General features: G+C 38.1%; 2 protein-coding genes across 5 annotated transcripts in view; one reads left to right on the top strand and one right to left on the bottom strand.

Moving 5' to 3' along the window:
- Positions 1–22,870, bottom strand: part of LOC124217059 (putative fatty acyl-CoA reductase CG5065) — a 41,632-nt gene extending 18,762 nt beyond the window's left edge. Inside the window, exon 1 of the mRNA XM_046622311.2 lies at positions 22,780–22,870. The gene's annotated coding sequence lies outside the window, so the exon portion shown is untranslated. The remainder of the gene's footprint in view (positions 1–22,779) is intronic.
- Positions 881–26,471, top strand: LOC124217057 (fatty acyl-CoA reductase 1). Of its 4 annotated transcripts, none has more exons than XM_046622305.2 (6): positions 881–1,065; positions 21,229–21,649; positions 21,818–22,066; positions 22,819–23,168; positions 23,451–24,047; positions 24,281–26,471. In XM_046622305.2, the coding sequence occupies exons 2-6, from the start codon at positions 21,437–21,439 to the stop codon at positions 24,420–24,422; spliced, it is 1,551 nt and encodes a 516-aa protein (XP_046478261.1). In that variant the 5' UTR covers positions 881–1,065; positions 21,229–21,436; the 3' UTR covers positions 24,423–26,471. The 4 variants fall into 4 exon arrangements, with proteins under 4 accessions (XP_046478261.1, XP_046478258.1, XP_046478260.1 ...); XM_046622302.2 differs by having other exon boundaries at positions 881–1,135; XM_046622304.2 differs by lacking the exon at positions 881–1,065 and adding an exon at positions 9,039–9,298.

The raw sequence follows: 26,471 nt of genomic DNA, 5'->3' as shown, positions 1-26,471 counted from the left end.
TTGAATTTACAAAATCCGAGTTAGTCAATGCTGTATTAACAGTTTACTCAAGTAACCCTAAAGTTGCAAAATAACGACTTTTTCGAAAGATGCGTCGTTACAATAACGTTACAAACTTCAGCCTGATATATGAACATCGTTTCAGGGAGTTGAAAAAATTGCGGTGTATTACTTGGTGCGAGGAACGGTCGAATGCCTCGTCTAAATGCGTAACATAGTTCGAGGGCAAGGAATACGGAGATAGCTAGAAGAGCGTCGCGTTTGTCAGAGTAGTGATCCTTCTTACGCAAGTACTGTACACAGCGTACCAAAGTACATTCGGCTCAATCACGAATGCAGTAGGTAATATTTATACATATACACTGTTGGGTAATGTTTGAAATGGTTTCTTTTAAAATAAGCATTAAAAATGTAAATGGCATTTTGCATTTAACATTTTAAATGTTCTCAAAGTAACCACTGCCGGGTAATATTTTAAATGGTTTCATCTAAAATAGGCATTAAAAATGTAAATGGCATTTTGCATTTAACATTTGAAATGTTCTCAAACATCCATTTCAGTTGACGTTTTTCAAATCCTTTTCCATTTCTCATTTTAAATGGATCTATCGAAGCACTTTACCCAGCAGTGTACATGCGCGGTAAACCTATTGCGATTTAAAAACAAGAAACGAAAGAATACCCTCCGACCGTGTAACGCGGTTTGAAATACAGTGCCAGAGGCAAGATTTGCCGCCCCAGTGGCAAGAGCGGCGACTCCTTTCTAGGTACCACCGTATTCCTTGGCCCAAGGGTGGAGAGCTTGCGTGCAACGATCGTGAGGGAGGGCGAAGAGAGGGTGGCGGCGTTGGGTGTTGCAGCGCAGGCCTTGCCGCGGTTTAGCATCGCGGAATCCGTCGTCGACGGATCGACGAGGACGGTAGGTTGAAAATTGATCGTGGCGCCGCGCCGCCAGGGTGCGTGTTGTTTTGGCAGTTGTCCCAAGATGGCGGACTCGGTTGGCGTGCGACGGGGACCCGAGGAAAAGCCGAGAAAGAGCGTGAAAACCTCGATTCTGTGTTAAAGGTGTGTAGCCGGGGTTGGCTGGAGGTGAAAGAGGGCCCGTACGGCCAGGAATCGGCGTTTTGCGGACTAGGTACGTGCGTAGATTCATTTACGTCCGGAGTTTCGGTGGTCGAGCCGCGCCTACGCGACCCGCCGCCGAGTCTCCTCTCCCGGACAGTCTCCGTTCCTCTAACGATGCACCCGTTCGTTCTATTACCGTAATCCGCCGACCGACTCCCGTAAATGCCCTATTTTTTTTTACAACCCCCTGCGGCGCCGAGGGTGGCGTTCGCAACTTGGTGCGGCGACACGGAACTCGCGGCCTCGGGTTGTCTGCTAGTGGTGCACCACCGCCCACTGCGGACGATCCCATCCCCCTTTCGTTGCGGACTCTGCTCCTCGGACTTTAATAATTACGTCACTCGACCTGCCCGCCCCGGAAGTGCTCCTCGATTATACAACCCATGTTCGAATTTAAAACCACACGTCAAAAACGTCCGCAACGTACATCGCTTTCCTTCTTTCTCCTCTTTTTCTACACCCCCTCCACCCCCCTTTCCCACGGACCGTCGCATCCGACGCCTTTGCGGCGGAACTTCTTCCCCGTTCGATCGTGCTTCTTTTTTTTTTTTTTAGGTTTTTTTTTTTTATCTAATTGTCATTAGGTTTTTGTCGCCATGTGAAACAAAACAATTATACACATAACCGAGACGAAAATGATCGAGCCGCCGTGTAAAACAACGACGCAACGATTTCCGAATGAATCTATATTTTTCTCTCTCTTTCTTTCTCTCGCTTTTCACGCACGCGATATTCCTAGACGCCAAGGCATTCCAACAAACGGTGCCAACTCACAAGTGACTGGTTGTTTTATCCCACTGCAGAGACCTCTGAAAAATTTCTATTCGTATAATATCATCCTGTACACGTATTATACCGTACGATATGAAGTTTTGCACGAATTTGCTTTACCACGTTCACACAATTAACCTCGCCTGAACTAATTCGTCAATGTAGAGTAGTACAGTGAAACTTGAATAACCTTTTTACGACCATTCGACCGACACGCATGTGCGCGATCGTAGGTTCTTTGCCATTTTTTTTTCTCTAGCCTTTTTTGAATTTACTTCCTCCGTCCCTCCATGAGGTATTCTTTGAATATACCGCATAGTGGTCGACATAAAGCATGGTGTGAGATACCGCTACCGCCGCACATGCATAATTTTCCTCCGCTTTCCTCCGGAAGAGATTGCGGTCCGTTTATACATACGTGTGCACCTGTATAAGTATGAGTAAACTCTTGCCGGCCGACTTTCATCCTCCGTTTAATGACGTTGCTTTGGACTAATTGTAAATCGTGCCGATGCTCGCCTCTCTTACCTTATACCTACAGCGACGCTGATGCATGCACGAGCGAGCAATAATGCTGGTTGGTTCCCATGATGTAATCACCGCGGCGGGAAGCTGCGGTTCCGAACCGACAGCGTGCGTGTGGCGGCCGAAAAGATAAATAATTATATCAGCGCCTTGTGCGCTGCGAGGCAAGTGTCATGCGAATGCGATTAAAGGAAAAGGAGGAGAAAGATGGCGACGAAAGTCCGCGGGGAAGCCTTGCAAGCGCGTAGTGTTGCACCGCGTGCATTCGGATACCTGCACCTGTGCAGCTTTGTCGCATAATCGCAACTGCAGTCTTGGCTCACCTGTTCAGCCGTGTCTGTGTAACGCGGTTCAACGCCTTGAAGGCTTCGGCTCGATACCAAGAGGCGATTTAAAGTCATTAGACTCGAGTTAGGGGCAGTTCGAGTATTAGCTAACGCATTTTTTACAAATTTTTCCATCCCCAACCCTAGTGATAACGATTGGTAACGTTTTCTGGTGTTGCCCGCTACTGTTTTTTAACGTTAGCCAACGCTCTTTGAAAAGTTTATTGGTAAATCGATTAGTTACCTGATCGGAATGGCAGAAATACCATTTATAGTCACATCCTGATCAATTTATTCCTACTTTATTAAATATCGGGTATTATTAATTATTAATACACGTCAGCGCGGTCAGTAAAACGTGAATTCATTATTCATTGTGTATTAAATACATTACGTATTGTCTTTTTTCTTAAATACATTACGTATTGTCTTTTTTCTTAAATACATGCAATAAACATTACATTTGCTAAGATGTCATTACTGAACGATTCATGCATTATTAACGCCGTCTCTTAAAGAAATTTTTTTACTATTCTCAAACATGTGGCGTGTTGGCTTTGAGCACGCGCTTCGAATTTCCAATGTTAGCTAACGTTTGCCCGGAGTGTCTACTACTGTAGGGTAACATTTCATGACGTTTCTTTGAATGGCCTATCCCTGTTTTAGCGTTATCTAACACTTGAACGGCCCCTTAGTTTAATACGTAGTCAAGTTAATTTGTAACGTAACGAAACGTTGAATTAAAAATTGATCGGAAATTTTTTTCAGCCTCGGAATAACTTTGTAGAAATATGTAGTCGAATTTGCGAAATATGAGTTTGTTTTAATTTCAGGCAATATCAAAGTAGCGATGTACCAAACGAACGTTTTTAAATTAAGATGCATAACTCATGCAATAACATTACGAACTTTATCCCGATCGTTTGAAACTGATGTGAGAAGCTGGTTCGTCATTTCCTTTATATCTCACACTTATGACAGTTATACCTGCATCACGAAGATTTGAATTCGTTGCAGACGGTCAAAGATAGACGGATACACATTTAGCATTCAATTTATTCCGTACGACGTTCCATGAATTCCTCCTCGCATACCAGGCAATCGATTTATAAACCTGACAGAATTTAATGCCAAATGTGCATCCCTCTATCTTTGACCGTAGCCAAAGAATTCAAATCTTGATAAAATTCGCCATGGCAACGAACATCAACTCATCTATGTATGCCTATATCACCATTATACGTGATTATAAATACATGCTGTTTCGTAATACGCGCACGCGGTTTCCTTTTCTTTTCTTTTCCTCCCACGATGGAGATCGTCGTTTTCACACACTCGCGCACGTGTTTATTGTTGAAACCTGCACGCCGTTGAACAATCGAACGGAAAAGCGTCATCCCGGAGTTCGCATGCCGCATCCGCGCAAGATAACGCAATTATTATCTGATTGTAAACTGCGGGGAAAGTTGGTGAGTTCTATTAATAACTCATGGAATATTGCTACCGATGTCTTGACTCGGGCCTTCTACGGTTATGCAAGAATATATATTTATTACATTCGAATCTCCAAGGGGCTCGACGTCATTCCTGATGTTTATTTAGACCAACGACCGAAAGTCGGTGACGTTACCGGAGGCTCAGGCTTTTTAAAACTCGTTCCACTTGAACGGCAGTCATCAGGATTAATTGCAAATCATAATTTCTCAGCTAAACGCAAATACGCTGAAGGTGTGATGAAAAGATTCCATTTATCAACGAGTATTTGACTCTCGGTTCGATATTCGTTTGAGACCGTACGTGGCATTATTGAAAGCAGAGGAATGTTATATACCTACTCGTTGAATTTAATGAAAACTGCGTCAATTTGCTGGAAAATCGATTCGCTTAATTCTTTCGCTTACTCGGGCGATAAGCTGTAACAAATTCATTAATAAGGCCTAAACTTTGTTATTGCTAATTGTGAATCTGCAGAAATAATTCTCTTCGTATTGATCAAACTTCAAATGTTGTACAATCACTCTGGTCTCGCGACATCCGCGATGCATTTTAATACGGGACTTTGCGAGAAGAATTAGCGAGTTTTTTGGGGAGGATATAGGTAGAAATTCGGGTCTAGTCGGTGTAAGGACAGTAGGAAGGACGTCTAGATCCTAGAGATCTCGGGCTGTGAGAGGGTTTCACCAAGTAATCCCTAACTCCGTGTAATGGGACCGAGATGTAGGTAAGCGGTATCTAGACCGCAGCACCAGCCGACCGTATCCGTAAGCCGTTCAAAGTCGCCTAGCTCCGGCTCCAGCAGTAAACTTTTTGGCTCTTAGCTGCGGTTGTAATAACGAATATCGATCTCGCCGTTGAGGCACGTATTATTATACCTGCACCACCAACGGAGCCTACAGAGTTTCGATATAACGATAATATATATATATATTTATAATATACATATATATATATTAAGGTGATTTATAAAAAAATAATTTACGAATTTCCACCGTGGCACCCTCTAAAAAATTTGTTTAAGTTAAAAGAAAGATTCTGTGAAAAGATTAGCGTTCCACGTTATGTGGAACGTCGCGCTCATTTGGTTTATCATTTTTTTCACATTTTTTTGAATCTGTGACGAAACGCGTTGTAGCACTTCAAATGTTATTTCTTTCCTGACATTTATATTCAACGCAAAGATCACGATCCGTAGCACAACAATATATCATCCGGGAATCTTGTTCTCCAAAATTAAAAGTTCATGTTAAATTAAAACTATTTTACGAGATTGAATTGATAATGAAAATGTCGTCAGATACGCTTCTCAAACATCAGCTGGAGACTTAATATTACAAGTGTGGGTCTTCTATTTGACGTAGATAGATATTATGTTTGATGTAAGCGATAAAAAAAAATTTTTCATTACACTTCATAAATTTAAAGAAATGTATGAAAGTGAAAAATCAACTGAGCGCAATCTACAGAAAAAATTTATTTGCGATTCTCCACCATGGCAACCCCTAAAAATTTTTTTCAGGTTAATATATATATATTCGAAAGCGGAATCTTTACCTCTCATCTGCAAACTTCTTTCCTTATATCATACAAATTGCGCAAAAGAGATTCTGCGAGCGGAGATAAGGGCGTTGATTGAAATGAGAGCCGAAAGCTGCGGAAAGCGGAAAATATTCATCAAAGTGCATTATCGTTGGTGGTGGTGGTGGCGGTTTTATTTTTCTTTCAAATTTCCCCGATTCTAATTCTTCCTGCACGGAATATTCGACTCGATGAAATGAAAAAGGACGAGTCAAAGAACGACTAATGACAGAACGCGTGAATCAGATCGAATTTTCCCGTGTATAATGTACATGTATATAAGAAGCTTTTCATCCTGCTTATTAACACCGAAAATTGCACGAAAGAGATTCTGCGACGATTAGTGCGAAATTAAGACTTATCATTACGTGATGAGTCACACGTCAGCGTAGAAATTGTATTTATACAATTGGATATTATCCTGGTGAAGAATCGAAAAGTTTAAGGTATCACGTAGCGATCGAGTAAAGTGTCACGTAACTTTTCGGGCTGCAATTCTTGAGAATTCAGTTCAGTTTTTAGAAACTTGGAACTTTGATACAAAGATTTTTGTCTGGAAAGTATATCCAAAGATCAAAGTTGCGGTTTCTTATTTACAGCTCGCTTCGAAAGTTATATTGTACTCAATCTTGTCACAGACTGGCGAGTTATCGGACAACTTTTGCGTTTGTTTAAAGTATATTTTAAAATTCCCGTTTCTTTGTTTTCAGTGAACAAAAGGAATTTATTGTAATTACCCCGAAAATGAAAAGTTGAATAATCACTACATCTCAACGTTTCGAGATGAGAAGTTTCGCAAGGTTTTTGATATCGCTGATCACGAATCTGAGATCAGATTTGCAATATCCAAAATGGCGAATCCGATATGGCAGAAACCAAAAACCTAAAATTATTTGGATTTTGGTAGAAATTAATAAGCGGAGGTGTTTTGGGTCACCGATTATGAATCCAAGGTCAGAATTTCATAATTTACAATGGTGGATCCACTTTAGTGTTTCAAAATGATAAAAATCGTGATATTTTCATGTAATATGGCATCCAAGGGATTTTTAACCGTCGATTACGAATCTTTAATTTGTAGTTCGAAATTCGAATCGGATGTTGATATTTTTTTGTTACGTGAACTTGGAACCTGCGGTGTGAAAACGGGAAGTTCGAGGGCTGGTTCACGGTCAGCCTAAAGCCGCTTGTTTTATGTAACACTAGTATGGTTTGCGCATCCTTTTTAACCTGCGTTAAGTAGTCGTTTCTCTGACAGTACAAAAACAACATCACAACACAGCATAAAAAAAAACTTCTGAATAACAACACTTTCGTTACGACAAGTATCATGTATATCGTGGAGGCAAAGTCTTTTTCGTAAAAAAGGTAAAACGGACTACTTTGACACCTTGATGCACAATCTACTGTTGTTGTTATCTCTTAAATGTTAAAAACTCGCCGAAAAACAAAACATTCATTATTTCTCAGAGGAAATAACATTTTTCATGGTTTGCGGCCTATCATTCGCCCAATTTGACATTTGTTACCGTCAGAATATGGGTTTTTCAAATTGGGGAATCTATATTTCAACCTGTACTTTTATACAACGCAAAAAGTTTTGGAGCGAATCTATGATTTCAGGTTTTGATCTTGATTGATACTACGCAGAATATCATATATATCTCAAAAATATCGAATTGAGGGTAAAATAAGAGTCGCACTTGATGAAAAACGAATTTTTATATTTTTGCGCTAACGCTAATTTTTCACGGATTTTTGAGCCTGAACATCAAAATTGAAAATTTTCTCAAAATCCTGAAATATCCTTTTACCTATAAGCCATTGACCTTATTTTTTTTTTCTTTTCGAGCGATAGAGTACTAAAAATTAGAAGATGGACGATGTATTGATTAAAATAAATCCAAAGAGGTCGATAAAACTTCTGTCTGCACATATGCAATATTTCGATTTTCATCATTAATATGAAGCGCTATCATCGATAATAATTATTTAGTTTTTAAAGTGCTTAAATACAGAAAGTCATGAATTTCTTCACTTTTTTTTCGTAAACAATTATTACAAGTATTCCCTTTCAATCAAACGAGGAATAACAACAAAGATGGTGAAGCACGGTGAAAAAAATGAGTGCTCGGTAAAAGAACACTACACAAGTCAACAAAAAATTCTAGCGAAATCGGTACCGTTACGATAACCGTTCAAATATTGCTTGAATTGCAAAAAAAAATTTGGCACAAACCACTATTTCTTGTTAGCCTACTTAAACTTGTCAAAACTACATTTTCGGTTTACTCCAAAATTAAATCAGTTTAGTTTATCGTAGAACGAAATCTAACGAATCTATTAGATTTTGAAATGAAGCATCTCTATTATCATCTCTTTTTCATTTTTAAAGCGAGTCTTCGTAATTCAATAATACCTGCACTGAGAAAAATTTCATTTCTTACAGTAAGTAGAAAAATTGAGTAAAACAGGTATCGTTAAAAACAGTGTTTGAATATTGTTAGAATTACGAAAAACGAGGTACGCGTAATCATTTTGTGCTATCGTCGATCCTTTTTTGGTAATTGCAATGCAAAATTAGTTTCTTCGGTTTACTCTACTTTCGTAGTTAAACAAGGCTTTAACGACAGTTTATTGTTGCACAAGGAATAAATTTTCGCGAGAGTTACAAGAAAATATAGCAACAGCGATCGTAACAAGAAAGAATAGTAACGGATACTAGACTTTCCGGTAACAGCTAGAAAACTAATTTTCATTTTCTACCTAGAACTATATTTTTCGATTTTGGTAAAAAGTGGAAGTAGTTAAGGAGTGAGCGGTAACTAAAGCTAAAAATTGCTCTCAGTGTGTAATATAATTTCATAAATACTCGATATACGACGACTGTCTAGTAATAAGTAACAATACACATACTCGCCGGCGGCAGCACAGCAGTTTTTGGACTAATTGTAAACTTCTTACAGACGCGAAGAATATCGGGCCCCAAAATTTCAGATCCACCCGGGAAATGTACCCTCGTCTTTCGGTGTCCAGTATCACGTTTGGGATACGGATAAGACCGTCGGGGCGACGGTATAATGAGTGTGAGGGTGGGGGAGGTTTCAGAGAGAGGGAGAGAGAGGAGGGGGAGCCGATGGCCGACAAAGAACGCATCACCGGGATGTCTTTCGTGATATATAAGACCCGCGGTGGGCCCAGCATAAGCTCAGTTCGTTTCGTGGCCGGCTCTTCGTTATCTTTATAGTATCGATCGATTTAGCGATTTGCAAATCATAACCGTTGAAAAGCATAAGCATATATATATATATATATCATATATATATCATATACACATATCCGCATCCTAAACACCTGTTTTATTATACAGGATACGTCTGTATAGTATGATCTGCAGTTTTCTGTTTCAATCGTGGATTACTTGATATCAGATATGTTGTTCGTTCCGTGTTGACACCTTTGCACCGGATATGCAGGTAAGATGCATTTTCCAATTCTTTCCTACATTTCTCTACCACGTATCCGTCAGTGAATTTAACCATTGTGTGCTGCAGTTGGTTTCAAACACGCGTATATCTGTCATCGTTTTTGGTATATACACGATCAACGAATGAACGAAAGCGTGAGTGAATCGACAGGCTTAACTTACGATAACGTGCGGAAAGTTAATCCCGACAAACGAGTCACCGAAATGTATGATAACTTGAAAAAAATGAATGAATTGAAAGAAAATAAGAAGATGGAAATGAACTCTCTTAAACACTGCAGTGTACCTTTAATACAAAACCGAAACGAAATCGTTTCTTGCAAAAAAAAAAAATGCAATTCTAAAGTGCAGAAATTTTCGAAAGTTCGGCTGAAATATTCGATTCGTCATGCACAACGAGCGTTTAAAACCCTTATGATTATCACGTAATTATTTTATAACCCTTATAATTATCACGTAATTATTACGGATAAGCGATAACAAGTGTATTTTTATTAACGAACGTCCGCGATATTAGTTTTAATATTGTCGAAAAGTTGAGAAAAGTGCGGATGCTAAATTTCTTCGCTTGGTTCAACCTGAAGATTTCATGGTTGAAACGTTGAAAATTAAAAACTTAATTAGCGACTTGATCTGGTATTAACTCATTTTGTCTGACGGACGCGTCAGCTTCTTCCATGCTTCTATATCGCAGACACAGAACGCCGCCTACATCTTCCGGCTTTCGGAGCCTAACGATAAGTTGCGAGAATCGTCGCGTGTCTCTCAACTATCGTCAAAGTGCGCGAATATCACCGTCGTCCCTTGATTCGCCAAAATACTTCACAGCGTGTAACAAGCGCTCTCTTTCCCACCGTTATACATACGCCTATTATTTCTTCATTTTTAGAAATTTGAGGTGAGCGTAACCCGATTAACGATCATTTTGTTTCCTCATGCTCTTGACACTTCTTTTTATTACCATCGTTTGGAGAATAAAACTGGGACACTCACCTATATTACGGTACGCTAATATACAGCAATGAAAAAAGTATCCTACTTTCAGTCGACGTATGCATATACGCCCGTACGTATGGTTTAATGAAATAAGGCGATCATCAGCCGGCGACTTTAATACCAATCGAACGTGATTTCTTAATCTCCTTTTCGTTCGTCTTGCGCATTTTATGTTATTATTTGTCTTCTTTTCTCCCCCATAAAATCGAGATTCCCACAACTGCATGCGTGACTCTTCTCACCCTTGTTACACAATCTGTAATAATACTATTAATAGGTAAAACAAGATAATGAGATCACGATGCACCGTTGTTGTGTGACTTTACAGCTCGTAGGAACGACGAAGAACGGGATATCCGCGAATAAAGTGGGTTCTCCTTTACGTGCTGGGGCACCGGCAGCCACCAGGGGCCAACTTTCTTTATTTTCTTATCCAACGTCGCATTAGCCGCTCGTTTCAGACGCGATTGTCAAATATCACGTGTTCGCGATTTCTGTTCTATACTGCACTGCATATTACATACACAACGTTATATCAATTTAGAGCTGGGTAATATTTTCAGGTTCGTAAGGTGCTTCGCTATATGCATGTAACACATGCCTGTGTACATTTATACGTATAATATTCGCGCGTGTTTTAGGTCATCCTTACTTAGTATAGTTTCTCTTAAACTTTTAAATGTATATAATACGTGGCGAAAGTACAAGGTGTCAAAATGAATTGGATTTTTCTTTTCCTTTTATTCAGATTATTTTCCGCAAAAGGTGTTGTACTCTTTTTCTCTCACTCTAAAATTAATCTCATCCCTCTTCCCCTTTCCATATATATACTTCATCTCTTTTTGAAACATTATTTATCAAGGATAATAAATTAATATCCGTACGTTTGTAATAAAGGGGGGAGAAAATCGCTAAGTCGGTTAAACAAACATTATTCCATTACACGTATGTATTATATAAGCAAAGAAATCGATTTCTTTTCTTTTTTTTTTTTTTTTTTTCATTCAACAAGTGTAATCCCACATTTGCAAACGGTTGAAAATTGTCGTTATATCGTAGTATGCATCAGCAGAGAAATTTTTCACGTTTATAACACAAATGAAAACAACTTCCCATGGAATTTCCTATTTCTGCGTTTTAGAGGATGAATTATAAATGGTGAAAAGTACGATTCACCGCTCAGTGACTGAGTGTACGATAATTATTTCCCGATGATAACGAATTTCGTACACTCGGTCATGTATATACATATATATGTATATATATTCATCTTCCAATTACTGCGGCCGAATATTCATTTAATAATTCTTTATATCTCACGAGTACAGCATTTTCTGGTTACAGCGATTGCAGCTCGTTAACTTTACTCGGGGCCTTCACCATTTGTACGATAGCGATAATATTCTTGTGTATAAGTACGTAGAAAAATCGGATCAAAAATGTCAGTTTATTTGGCTATAAAACTCGTTTTGATACACGATCATTAGTAAATGGAATGCCGTATACATTTGCCATCGCACAAAACGTTGGATTAAGAACAAATATTGAAAATCACCTAGGAAACAAGTTCTGGCAGGATAAAAAAAGTTTGAAAATAATGTTGGAAGAAGATGTCGCATGTGAGACTCGTCTAATTTTTTTGGGGGGGAGGCAGAACTTCAGGCGAATCGCTAAATCGATTCGGATGTAATTTGCACGTGTCGTTTTTCGAGAAACTACACGTGTAAGCTTCTCGCGTGTATGTATAAACGATAAGATTGATTTCGTTTACCGAAAAAATTCTTAGTCACTCATTTCGACTTAGTCATTTATAATTTTTACCCGGATTCAAATCCCCCTATGTGTATTCACAGATTCGACAAGTTACTCCGATTCCCAAAGATTAGAGCCCAAATCGAACCTCTGACAGACAACGCGTCTAAATTCCAATAAAATTACTCCGAAGAAACAATAATGGTAATAATAATATGAAAAATTTATACGCAACTGTGTGAAAAAAAAATATATACTATCGATTGCAACACAGAGATCAATTTTCAATTAGAAGCTGTCACTGATACCGGCGTACAAGTCTGCCTGTCAGACGTCCCGAGATTACTAAACGAGCATGATCAAATGATCGTCGATCAAGGTAGGCAGTAATTCCATACCTGTGCGATACTGCATATACAGGGAAACTCATGACACTCCTTAAAACTATGTAAAAATTTTTGAAATTTTGAATACTTATCTTTACATTATTATCAAATGCTACCCCTAGAACTCCCGGGTCTCTCGTTTTGCGCAAAGTTCGGTGTAACCGCGTAGATATATTATAGTTTATAACGCAAGAGTGTCGTCAGCTGACTCGACCGCCTTTGACGATTCTTTCCCCTTTTTTATTCCTCTTCTTTCGGTTCTTGTTTTTTCTCCTTTTTTTTCAAATTCTTTTTCCCTCTGCCTCCGCTTCATTCACTCTCGCTGTTTAATCGCCTCATTCGTCGAGCGCGATCCTCGTATATCCACGTTATATAACTTTATATGTATTCGTATTTTACTTATATACAAAGTTGATTCACCTCACTTGCATACAGATTAAAGATAAAATGTCAACAATTAGCGAAGAAGCTCAATACTATCGAGCAAATAACTGACCTGCAGTGTTTTACCCACGCGTATATATCTACATATTTTACGTTCGTGTATGCTTTTCGCCATTAGATATTGATGCGTAATGCAGCTTCTCAAAGTTCGATATGAAACTACTAATCGCGCAAACATTCCGAGTTATCCTAGTTATCTTAAATTCTAAGAAGACATTGAATTGCACGACTTTTAGGTATCTCGTATTTTATCAATAAGGCAACTCGGTATTTTTAACATCAGTATTTTGCAGTGAAGACCGGTAGATAATTTCTCACTTCCGTAACTTTTATATCCCTGTAACTCTAGTCGTATATTCTGCGTACAATTTTTATTTTTTATTCCTGTTTTTTTTTTTTTCCTTCTTCTGTGCTTGTTTTAGTTTTTATCTAGCACACTAACGGTACATTTGACATAGAAATAAATATAGCTACTCGTGAAGTGGAGTCTATATAATAGATACGCACAATTAGCGTTATACTGTTGGTATGAAAAAAACTATGTGTTGAAATATAATGCCTCAACTCGAATAACATAGAATTACTACGTTACACCGCGAGTTTGAAATTATTCATTTGACACTGAACGTAAATTTCGTTCTATTTCAATATGATAACGTGCAAATTGACAATTTTTTTATTTGAAAGAAAAACTATATACAACTTTGTTGGTATTTCCGTATTGAATATACTGTTCAGCACATGCCGTATCGCTTATAGAAGAGAATTGATGCGAATTGATGCTGCAATTAGTAGACGGGATGTAAATTGGTTGAGTATTTAAAAAACAAAAAAAAAATTTACGCGTCAATTTAACATTTGCACGAATCATTATCCGCAGCTGTGTATCAGCACACAGATAACAACTCGGTATCATCAAGAGCCTTATAATGTATAAAGTACGCGAAAAACTGAAAGTTTCAATTGTTTTCCGGCTCTTCACTTCCACCCTTAAATGGTAAAAAAAAAAAACTGAAACGTTATTGAAGACTGTAATCGGTATATAATTACAATGTAATGAAAGTGCACGGATAACATTACGTGTAATTATACTTCCTGATATTGCGGCAATTGCTTATTCGTGTGAAAATCCTGTTGCCTATTCATTAAACAAATTCCAAGCATAGATTAATTCGCTTTATACCCACGATGTTGTATTACTTCGAGAAATGGAAAAAGAGTATAACATTTGATATGATGGAGCGAAAAATTAAGGGGTGGGGTGGAAGTTCCGAATTTGAAAAGTCCCGAAAGCGCCTAATTCCGAATTATTTAATGTCGAAACTTGAAGGAAAGATATTAACTTTTACGAAACAACAAAGTTTCGAATGGTCGGGAAGCCGAGGACTCAAATTTCCGCAATGCAAGATTAAAAACATTCAAGTTACGATCGGGCAATGTTCCGTAAACTAAAGCTCCGATAGAGCGAAATTCCGAACAATAAAGTGTCAACAGAGTAAAATTCCGAAAGTTAAAATATACTCGCACAGCGTAGTTTAGTCAACGAGCGGGCGTAAAAAGTCAGTAAAACCGAAAGTTAGAGTGACCGGCATTCCAAACGTAAAAATACCAAAAATCCAAACCAAAGAAAGATAAAAACGGTGAAATTTCACCGAGTCAGAAATTCTCAGAACTAAAAATCTTCTTTCATTCGGAATTTCGATGTTTTAGATCTTGAAATTTTCTCATTTTCGCACTTTCGGAACTTTCACTTGTCGGAGTTATGCCCTTTGGAATTTTGTGCGTCGGGTTTCTTTACTTTAAGTTTTGCCACCAAAAAAAAAAACGGAATTTGGCGCTTTCGGAGCTTTTCCAATTTGGAATTTCAATCCCGCCTAAAATTTACCAGCTTATAGATATACATAATCGTGTCTTATAACGATCAATCATTTATCATACAAATATTCTTAACGCATACAACCTCCGTGAATTGGGTATTACGATAAGGAACACACGTCTGCCATGATTATGCATAAATACACGATATTACGATGTGACGAACGATTTGATAGGTGTTGAAGAGAGAAAAAAAAAAAAAGAGAAAGAAAAAAAAACGTCGGACAGGCGGCATTTAACGCTTACAATTTATAGTTCAGTACTGTTATAATCAAATATAACTTGTGTATTCTATGTATGCCTAGCCTGCAGCTCGATTTAACGTAATTTAATTCGTAATCTCAGAATCTTATCCCTCTTTGCCAGCTCAAAGCTTAATCTAATCAAACGTGCATACACGTAATACGTCATTTATGTAACGCGTAGACTTATATACGAAAGTATAATGTGTACGAAGTCGAGAATCCGAATACGACCCATTCCTATCAGATATCTTTATATTCCATTAAAATACAGACAGACCGTGCGTTGCCTACGTATTGCAGTATGTATATGGGGCATTCCACGTAAAATTAGCAGCCCATTTACCCCCGTCACCCCCTTCGATTTTGATCATTTTTTAATAAGACGTTCTTACCAACCCAAAAGGGTCTAGGGATTTTTTTCAGATTTTCGTCAGCCGTTGGTGAAATTTGTACAAAATTGCCAAACCAATTACAAAAACGCCCGTTCGTTGAATCTTAAAAAATTCACCCTGATTCTATGATTCAAAGTGTGATTTTTGAGCAGCACACGATAACGCCATCTCAATATTTACTTTTTTTTTTTTTTTTTTGCGAGTTTTCAGTTTTTCTAATCTGAGTTGTTTCTTCGATTTTTTTCAAATTTCACCGGTACCAAAAAAAAATATATGATAAAAATTCCGCGACCTTTTTGAGTCGGTATGAACATCGTACTAAAAAATGGTTAAAATCAAAGAGGACGATGTACATGGGATGTTAATTTGACGTGGAACGCCCCATTATGTATGAGTTACACCTCGTGGAGAATATGATTATCACACCGCATTCCTAGGCTACAGAGATCACGATACGATGCCACCTGTAACGTAGATAACACGGAAGAAAATCCTCTTGACCTATATTACGCACTGACGTGGCCGGATACGTTCGGGTAAAAGTGCCTATGAAACATCGCGGTTAAAAAGATGAGTAAGGAATATAGTAAGACCGAAATATCTTCGGAATGACGCGTCCGTTCTGTGTGAAAAAAGGAAAACAAAAAAAATGAAGATAAAGAAAAAAAAAAGACAAGTAACAAGAAGAAGAAACTGTGAGAACATCTTCCAGGTGAACTCGTCGATCGCTCAGCCAACTACGCGTCGTGTATGCATCCCAGCATTTTAACTCAGGGTTCCCTATCCTTAATTCATTTCCATTCCACTCCTTACCTTTCTTTACCTTTTCTTACCATTCCTTACCCCGCCGCGTCGCGACGCCGGTATTTCGACGTGAACGAACCGGCGGTGCGGTGCACCGTCTATGTTGGTATAATAATATGCTTATGTACCTGTAAGTAGAGGGTGGTGGGTGCTAGAGCGTAAGGTTTTAAATGAAACTCCATTCATGCCGTCGTTGAAAATTGATAGCTTTTAGGAATTTTACTACCAGATTCTGGGACACGAAGATCTTTCTTAAAGGGCAAACGCTAAAATTGTAACAAAGAGGAGCTGAATAGGTTTTTCTTTTTTAATAAATCTTCATAGTTTACGAGTATAGTGATTTGATAATTACTCAACGTACGGGGACCTTTTGGCGAACTAACCTTCTAAATACGATCATTCTCAAATTTTGTTGCTCCCATGGTGTAAAATATCTCGTAAAAATTTTTTAAGAATTCCGTCAAAATTTTCCCATTTGAATAAAACAGGACTTTTAGCACTTCGCGGTTAATTTCAATCCCTTAAAATCTTCAACGTTTTCAAGCAAATCTACCTTACGTACTGTTACAGGTAAGAAATTTTGTCAACTTTCAGATTACTTGACGCGACACATGGGGAGAAAAATTAACCGTAAAGTGCCAAAAATCTTGAATGTCATTAAAATGGGAAAATTTGGAGGCTTTTGGGCAGAACTTAAGACTGTCATACATATTTCAAGATATTCCAGCACACGAAAGTAAGAAATTTCGATAATGACCGTATCAAGGACCACCCGTATAAAGTTCAAAAAGTTCTCCTCAGTGACCCCTTTCCTTAGTTATCTCTTCCCAAACCGAATAGTACGTGTCCGTGATTTTAGTCAGCTTGATACAGCTACTGACAGCGCGAGGAACCGGTTTGAGGCTACAAGTGAAAAGACAACGAAATAAAAATAAAAAATAAAAACAAAATAAGGAAAAGACAAGACAACAAAACCAACAACTTTCGTAACTCTCGCGCTCCGTATACATACACCTATTATAGGCATAATAGTATGTACAGGCGTAAGTAGTCAGGATATAAGAGAAGCGTGTACTAGAATAGAAGAGAAAGAAGAGAAGATCAAATAATCGTGAGCAACCGTCACAGTAACGATAATCATCCGTTTCCGGTACATCGGACGCCTAAGATTCAGTCTGTATTTTTTCATTTACGTAATACAAAAAAATTACAATTGCGGATGTTACAAGGAATCGAATTTCACTCTGATTTTCCAATTTAAATGTAATTCAAGTAAATCTTTTTCGCCGTTTCTTTTTTTTTCTTTCTCTTTCTTGTTTTCTGCGAAAAATACGACCCAAATATTTTTGCTTTCTCTCTCGGCTTACAACAATGTCCGGTTTGTAAAATATTTTCATTCAAACACCGGATTGTTTGAATCGTTTATAACGGTTCTATATGTAAAACACCCAAATAGTGTACAGTGCATCCGCGAGGGTAAAAAAAACAAACAAACAAACAACTGTAATTCGTACACGTCCACGGTATTTGTAGGCATATGTATATGTCTACAGATACATGTAAGCGTGACGAGGTGACGCGTGGCCGTGACCGTTTAAATGCGAGAATTAGCGAGATACATACACAATGCGTATCGTACATACACGCACAGCGAAAAATGCCGTGAGGAAAAAAAAAGTCAACGACATAAAACAACAGTTTCGGAATTGGCTTCACAGTCGAGAATGCGTAGGTATGTATAATTTGAAATACCCACCGGAGGGATGGCTTCTGCACATATTTTGAAATACGATGCACATGTACATTGTAAATATGCATATATTAGACGCGCACGGCGTTCAATCGCGTGGCAGGAAAACGATTATACGTACGTGCATGCATACGCTTGTATTATAACAGATAATCTGGATGCGGAAAAGCCTGCGTCAAACGCCCGCGGAGGATGCAACGCGTCGCGACGCGATGCGCCGTCCACTCGACGTTCACGGTTCTATTCACTGGTGAATCCCCTCTATCCGCCCCTTTCCGCTTGCGGTTTAAGCCGCAACGGAGTCACCGCTGCTCACATAACGGGTTCTCCCGGAGGAACGGTGTCGATCCTCCTGCTTCGATGCCTCCGCGACGGTGACCTAGAATCTCATTGTCCGTTGGTCCCTCCCACCTTCCCCCCTCATTCGATGATCTCCATTCGAATTGGAGGAGCTACATTGACCCTGGCCATCTGTGTACACGCGTACAAGTCCGCCGGTTCCGCGTGTATGCGTGCGTGAGAGAAAAAAAAACTAGAACGTTTAATTTTTGATTTTTGGTTGACTTCGTTTTTTTTTTTTTTCAAATTATTTTTTCTTTGTTTTTTTTTTTTACACTTTTCAAGGTTCTTCGATAGCGTTCTTTTTTTTTTTCTTTGTCCTTTTTTTTTGTTGCTCCGCTCTACCCTGTTTACCGATTTTACCCTTCCTCTTTGGATGCAATCGTTAGTTCTACGAGCCGCGCCGAATCTTGCTCACACCTATACGCGTAGTCTCTGCTGCTGCAAAGTCCGCCTTGCAAACAGCTACAGCATCTCTCAATTGAGATATCGATTCTTCTTCGCTATTGTACTTCGCGTGCCTCGTGTCTCTCTCTATCTCTCTTTCTTTCGCTTCCTAACTATTTCTCTCTCTTTTTTGCTCTCCACTACCCTTCTGCACGTATACATATACTTATATGGTGATACGTATTCGTGTGCGCGCGGGCGTGCGTGTGTGTGTGTGTGTGTGTGTGTGTGCCGGGGAGGGCTCATTTTTTTTATTCTATGTTTTGGGTGTTTCCGTTATACCTACTTGCATATTATGTGCACAACGTACAGTACATAGATATACCTGTATTACGATGTGACATGGCTGTGTTATACTTGCACTTGCCTTGAGAGACGCCTTACTTTCTCATCTTTGGGAATATTTTTAAATATATGCTTGCCGACGACGCTTTGTAACGAAATTTATATTTCAAATAAGGCGATTTTAATTTTTTGTTTTTTTTTATGTAGTCATATTATATACTTTCTCTTAACGAGAGAAAATTTAACTACTCGTCACGTCGAAACGATTTTGTATAATTATCGCAGGCAGCTTATTTTTAAGTACATAGAGCGCGTTGAAGAATTGTCGTTCGGTGAAGCAAGGAATATAACTAGACGGTAAAGCCGAAATCACCGCTATGCAGTTAATTTTTTAATATATTTATAATCTTGATATTTTGAAAAAGAAGCATATATTTTTATTTTATCACCGACGAGGTTATTTATTTATGTCACGGCGTTGAAGACAGCGGAAGTTGCGCTATTGATATGTCACATGCATTGTGTATTCACAGACGGTGTATTTACGTATAATAAGATGAGGACGTATTTAGAATGCATCGTCCGTACGTACATACAGCTAGTTTCAGAATTGAAACGCACGCGGCGTGGATTCGCGTCACGCGTAACGTGCCTATCCGCGTGCAGAATATATATATATACACACATATAATTTATAAAGAGAGCCAGGGGAAAGTAGGTAGGTTCATGACAACGCACATACGTTCTTAGTCAACAATTTGCGAAAACGGAAAGAGAGAATAAGTTTTTTTTTTCTTTTTTTTTTCTCAAATAACGAAAGAGTAAGAAAGTAGAAACGGAAAATCGACCAAGCACAAGTGCTTTATACTCGTGATAAGAAATCGCAGTTGGTACTTGATTGGTTCACCTAATCAGTTCCAACATTCTGTAATCATTCTCGTTTCGAACGCGGTTTTTCGTCCGCGAATTGTTTATTTTCGTAAGTCATTCGGCGGGTGTAACGCGTCTACCGTAATCCGCTTGATTCATTCACACGGGACATTCATTTCGAGGGACGATTTACACCAGTTTCCATCCGATCTGCGGATGCTTACCAGATTTGACGTATCTAAACATACACAGATAAACATACACGTCTAACTGATTGTGCGACTCTCGTGATCTTAAGGGGATGCTATAGTCAGTCCTTACCGACTCCGTTAAATGTTTTCTATTTTGTCTGTTATTATCAGAACCAAAATTTATTTAATCTATTTTTGTTCATGTAGGATGCGCCTGTTGTATCCTTCTTTGCAAACCCATGCATAGACTTTGGTAATAGTCAAAATAGAAAATATCTAACGCAATCGGTAAGGACTGACTTATAGCTAGTAAGGATGAATAGGGCCCATCGTCTGATTGTAAATTAAAAGGTAGCAAATGAGAAAAAACTGTAAAACCGTTTAAAAAATATCCAGCGATGTTATTTGCGCCAATGATAGTGAACGCGAATGTAACTTTTGTTTTAGACGGTGGGACCCATTCATTCTTAATCGCGGATGGCTGTGATAACGATTCTTCTACTTTTATTAACAATCGTCAACAGTAACGACTGCCAGTTTCGCACTATTAATTTTACTGTTTATCGTTATTCGAAGATACGCTATCAAAGCTATAAAGTGAGGATTTCGACAATTTATTTGCTCTCATAATTTTCACTACTATTCGCCAGCAATCATATAGCTGGAATTTAGATTTAGATCGTCACCTGTATATTTATTTTTCTAAATTGTAATCGTACATAGGAACGACGAATAAGAACGAGTCTGTCTAGATTAGCATTCCGTTAGCGAACTGAGGATCAATACGGAATACCCGTTACAAAAATGGGAGTAAGGACCGAAAGATTCGCTGAATTCACTTATGGCTTATTAGTAGATATACCGGAAAATAGGATCCATTGTTGACTTTGGGTTTTTTTCTTCTTTTTTTTTTTCTATTTCCATGTCGTTCTGACCGTTGGCTAAACACTCTACACTATTGACTATACAAATAATTTCAGAGCTGTTACGAACAGAATATATTTTTAGATCAAAACAACAACTTCATGCCTTTAATGTGGTAATAGAATTTTTTTTCTTGCATTTGCATTCGAATTCAAATAACTACCAATATTTATCTGTTTCATTTTATGTGCTTATAAATTTCTTTGATTTCTGTTTTAGGAGACAAATCTTCACTAACGCGAAATGAGGCAAGTTTCAACAGGAACACCGAGCACCAGGAAGAGTAATACCAAAGTTAATATTTCAACGTCGTGTAGTAACTGTCTTCGCATTTGAGTCTTCAATCGAACGCACTATCTGATAAGATAGGCATCTTCCATCTACAAGTATCGCTTTCTTACCTCGTGTAATCTAGTCAATCAGGGAAATGGCCACAATGGCAGGTGGCGAATATACTTCCGTAAAGGATTTCTACCGGGACAGATCGATATTTATTACAGGGGGTACTGGCTTTATGGGAAAAGTATTAGTAGAAAAACTCCTCCGCTCCTGTTCCGGTATCAAAAATATTTATTTGCTTATGAGGCCCAAGAAAGGACAAGACGTTCAGCAAAGGCTGCAGGAACTTCTTAACGGTCCGGTAAGTTTCAAAACACAATGAAAACTTTATCCTGCAAGCATTGATTCTGTCGATAAAAGTCAGCGACGAAGAAGACGCGAGCAAAGTATGGCAGGAACCGAATGTCTTTTTTGATATCTCTCTTTCACTCTTTTTTTGTAATATAATATTTTGTCTGTATTTTTGCAGTTGTTTGAAAAACTTCGACGAGACTGTCCACACGAATTATTTAAAATTATACCAGTGGCTGGAGATGTAACGGAACCAGAACTCGGCATCTCGGAGAGCGATCAGGCAACTCTGATTCGCTTTGTATCTGTGGTTTTTCACTCAGCTGCGACAGTTAAATTCGACGAGGCTCTCAAGCTGTCTGTAACCATCAACATGCTCGGAACTAAACGTCTTATACAACTTTGTCACCGCATGCAAAACCTCGAGGTAATTATATTTATAGAAAGTGTTCTCGATTTTCAATGGATTCAGTTTAAAAGTTTGATTGTAATTTCGGTAAAAACTAGCTTTCACCCTGTTTCAATGAACTTTACTTTCCACCCCTCGCTGCTGCTGAACCTGAGTTGGCGCACAGACAACCCGTGTCTTTAATACCAAATTAACATAGTCTTAAGGTAGCGTTGTATGAACGTGATAATTTATGCTGGCAGTCAGCTTTCCCTTGATTGAGCATATAAATTTGTATTGACAAAACAACCTCGCATTAGCATCAAATTTATTATTCAAATGAAAATTGACTTGAGTCAGGTCAAAAACTTTTCAATTGTAGCTGAATATCAAAGGACAGGGTCTATTGAAGTTTAATTTTCACATCTGTTGCCAGCAGGTATAAACAAGTATTATGAAAATGCGATAATTTGCACATCACATTACTATGCTAATGCTAATTGCCTTTCGCCACCTACAAATTTTTGTAATGTACGAAAGTTTCGCAATTTCCGTATAAACACAGCGAGTTGACAAAAATCAATACTTGTAAATGAAGCACATTTTATCCTTAATCCATATTATATGGATCATTTGTAACATGCAAAAATAACCTGATTCATTGAACCAAATAATTCAATGGGCAATTTTATTCTTAGAAGGAAAAGTTTAATTGTACTTGAAGACAAGAATGTCAATTTGTAAACTCTTACCTTTACAGCAATTCACGTGTATTTCATTTCCGTGTATAGGCAGTCATTCACGTATCAACAGCATACTGCAACTGCGATCGCAAGGATGTCGGGGAGGAGATTTACGCGACGCCGCAGGAACCAGAACAAGTGATAGCCTGCACAGAGTGGATGGATGATAAGTTGGTGGAAGAGTTAACACCTCGACTTATAGCCGGACGTCCAAATACTTACACGTTCACCAAAGCTTTAGCAGAAAGAATGTTGCTTCGGGAAAGCGGTTCTTTGCCAGTCGCCATTGTCAGACCTTCGATCGTTTTGTCCTCGTTTAGAGAGCCGGTTGCAGGATGGGTTGACAATTGGAACGGCCCAACTGGAATTATTGCTGCAGCAGGAAAAGGTTTCTTCAGGTAATGATGATTTAAGGAATCTAATTTTTCATAAAAATCAGACTCCAGATTACCAATTGAAATTACTCATAATGCTTTTTTTTTTTTTATTTATTTCCAATTTCCGCTCGTAGTTATACCTCGTGTATTTGTATTATTTAAGTTTTTAACATGTTGAATATTAATGAAATGCTGATACTTCGAAATTATTGAATACGTTACAAGTGTTCATTTTTGGTAGCTACGTAGGATTAAGGAACTTTGTCAAGATCCTAATATGAAACCGTCCTTTTCTATCAATAGAACTATGCTCTGCCATGGAAACAAAGTCGCAGATTTGGTACCCGTCGACATAGTAATAAATCTGATGATCTGTGCCGCTTGGAAGACTGCAACACATCGTTCCGATAGTATCACAGTGTATAATTGCTGTACAGGACAACAAAACCCTATAACGTGGAAAGAGTTTGTTGACTTGTCGTTTAAGTACAGCAGATTACACCCTGTTAACGATGCTGTTTGGTATCCAGATGGCTGTTGCCGAAGTTCCGTTGTTATCAACTCTGTGTGCAATACCTTGCAGCATACATTGCCTGCTCATATTTTGGATTTTCTGGCACGGCTCAGAGGTTCCAGGCCCATAATGGTCCGAGTTCAAGCCAAATTGGGCAAGGCTGCTCAGTGCTTGGAGTACTTTACCACTCAGCAATGGAATTTTAGGGATGACAATGTCAGGAGATTAGGACAACAGCTTAGTCCTGAAGATAAGCAAACGTTCATGTTTGACGTTAGCCAAATCGATTGGCCAGCTTACCTTGAACAGTACATATTGGGGATTCGACATTTCATTCTAAAAGAGAGTCCAGAAACTTTGCCCGCTGCTCGTTCGTATATTACAAAGTAAGTTAAATCCCCGTTAAGAGGCTCGTATTGAGCTTACTTTGGACCGAGACTTTTTCCGGACTCTTTCGAATATCATTACGCTAGTATCGCATTCTTGATTGTTCAAGTTCAAACGTTCTGAAACACTTGGAAAGTAATTGCAATGTACAGGAACTTCAAGAATATGCTTAATCTTCGATAAGTGCTTTTTGTTCATGACAATTACAAAGACCCGTTATTTTTTTTTGCAGATTATACTGGTTGCACAGAGCGGTACAATTTGGAACGTTGTTGGTAGTTATGCGAATTTTATTATCTCGCAGTTCACTGGCTCGTTCGGCATGGTTTTCCCTGCTGACTTTCGTACTCCGTATGTGCCGCATGATTGTTTGACGGCTCAGAACCCCAACCGAAGTAAACGATAACACGCATAATGAAAATAAGCAAAAGCTAAACTCTGAGCATAATATCAAGGGACGAATCGCCCAACGATTTCAAAGCTCAGCTACCCTGACGGCTAGGTGCTGGTATATGTACTCTCCCAAGTTGGCAACTTTAACTATGGTCATTGTTTATAAAATTAGCAAATGGTGTGGAGTATTATGCAGGGAAGAGTGGTGGTTTCATTTAAGACAGGGATCGATTAGTGCGCCAATTAATACCGTTCCTACGGTAATCATCTAATATGATCAGCCAATCTATGGATAGAAGCTTAAATAATATAAACGTTTATAATAGAGAAATATGATGACAGTTCGTGATTGAAAGCTTTATTACGCGTTTTAGAGGCTACGTTATTGGGATACCGTCGGATAATTGGATAATATCTTAGAATTACCGTTTTCAATGGTATTTATAATTCTGTGGAAGAATCTAATCCCGTTTTTCCATCGAGATATCCAGCATTCTTTCCCCGTAATCTTCAGTGCATGATGTAAGGTAAATATTTTCTAACTGCTACGTGTGCAAACTCATGATCCCAAGAATGATCAGTGAATAGTAATGTATTTTTTCTTAAACGATTACCTCTTTTGAAAATTGAATCGTCCTAATTGTTGGCTTCGATATTTTTTTATGGGTTTTTTTGTATCCCAGTTATAGTCACATTCAGTGACGGATTGATACTATGGATTCAGGCACCTAAAAATGGTCAATTGTATCACTTGCTAATTCGTGTAGTAATTCAAATCTGCCACTATGCAACTGAACGACGTTTAATTTTAAACGTAGCCTGAACGCGTATAAAAAGAAATTTGCTAATTACGTTCTGTATAAAATTCGTGTTCAAAGCTAACGAGTGCTACGTTATGTTCAAAAATTGCTCCATTTATATCTATTACGGATTTGTTGTCACATAATTATCGTAGGATGTGAATATTAAAAATTTTTGAAGGCATTGGCAACTTAATCCTATACTCTATTATATAGGGAATTGCGCATTTTTCTTCAAATAAGTTATACATAATATCACATACTCGGGCAGTAGTTGTAGATAAAGAAAATATTCCAATCTGAAGTCAAATTATTATAATTGCAAGTTCAAACTTCCGCCGCTCTATAGCTTCAACTTTGCGTCTAGGTTATTAAATTAAGGAATGTACATATGCTGAATAAAATTATCGATCACCGCAGCTAAGAGTGAATTGATATAGTCAAACTGAAAACTGAGAAGATTTACGCACTTGGCCAAACTCAATAATACCTAATTCTAAAGAAAAAATAAACTACCGCTTCGTATAAGCCATGGCGAAATTGAGTGTAACATATTTTTGGTTCTAGTTACGTTTGAGTTCACATGTATAGTGTATTTCGATCTTACTAAGCTTGCGTCGTGCAAATAAAATATTAGAAGAGTTGTACATGATACTTAGAAATTTGTGACAAGAAAATCACAATATTTCGATCTAAAAGGAAATGTGTTTAGATTAAAATGTGGCATTAATTATTTCAGTTGCCTGTGCCTTTTGAAATGATTAGATTGCGAGTAATTTTTCAATTAATAATCGTTCGTTACCAAACAAACTCTTTCTCGAAGAGACTAAGAATTAAAAAAAAAAGAAAATAAAAAAACAAGAGAAGACCGTTTGTTATGCACTTCGAAGTGGGCTTCCCATGGAAAAACATTGTTCGGTGACCCATTGTTCACCTTTGCCAAGCAACTCATTGAAATAAGTAAGCGAAATGAAAATAAGGTAAAATAAATTAATTAATAATTAATAAGAAAATGTTGAATAATGATAATGTAGAGCCCAAGGTTAAAAAGGTAGCGCCGTGAAGGTCATCACCAGCTAGTCTCATCTGTAATGTTATCCAATCACATGATGCATACAAGAAAACAATATTTATTATTATTAATTTAATTAATAATCGTACTGTACTATTACAAAACAGAAGAACTACAAGACAAAACTTTGAAAAAAATGAAAGATTTAAAAAATTGTC

This window comes from Neodiprion pinetum, chromosome 4 (genome assembly GCF_021155775.2).
Source record: "Neodiprion pinetum isolate iyNeoPine1 chromosome 4, iyNeoPine1.2, whole genome shotgun sequence".
NCBI classification, from domain to species: Eukaryota; Metazoa; Arthropoda; class Insecta; order Hymenoptera; family Diprionidae; genus Neodiprion; species Neodiprion pinetum.
The sequence above is the reverse complement of the archived record's forward strand: the minus strand, read 5'-3'. Positions and strand labels throughout refer to the sequence as shown.

What these genes read in the sequence shown, in the direction of transcription:
- LOC124217057 (XM_046622305.2), top strand. Translation starts at nt 21,437, where the DNA reads ATGGCCACAATGGCAGGTGGCGAATATACTTCCGTAAAGGATTTCTAC. An exon ending in AGGAACTTCTTAACGGTCCG is followed by an intron (nt 21,650 to 21,817) that starts GTAAGTTTCAAA and finishes GTATTTTTGCAG; the next exon opens with TTGTTTGAAAAACTTCGACG. An exon ending in ACCGCATGCAAAACCTCGAG is followed by an intron (nt 22,067 to 22,818) that starts GTAATTATATTT and finishes TTCCGTGTATAG; the next exon opens with GCAGTCATTCACGTATCAAC.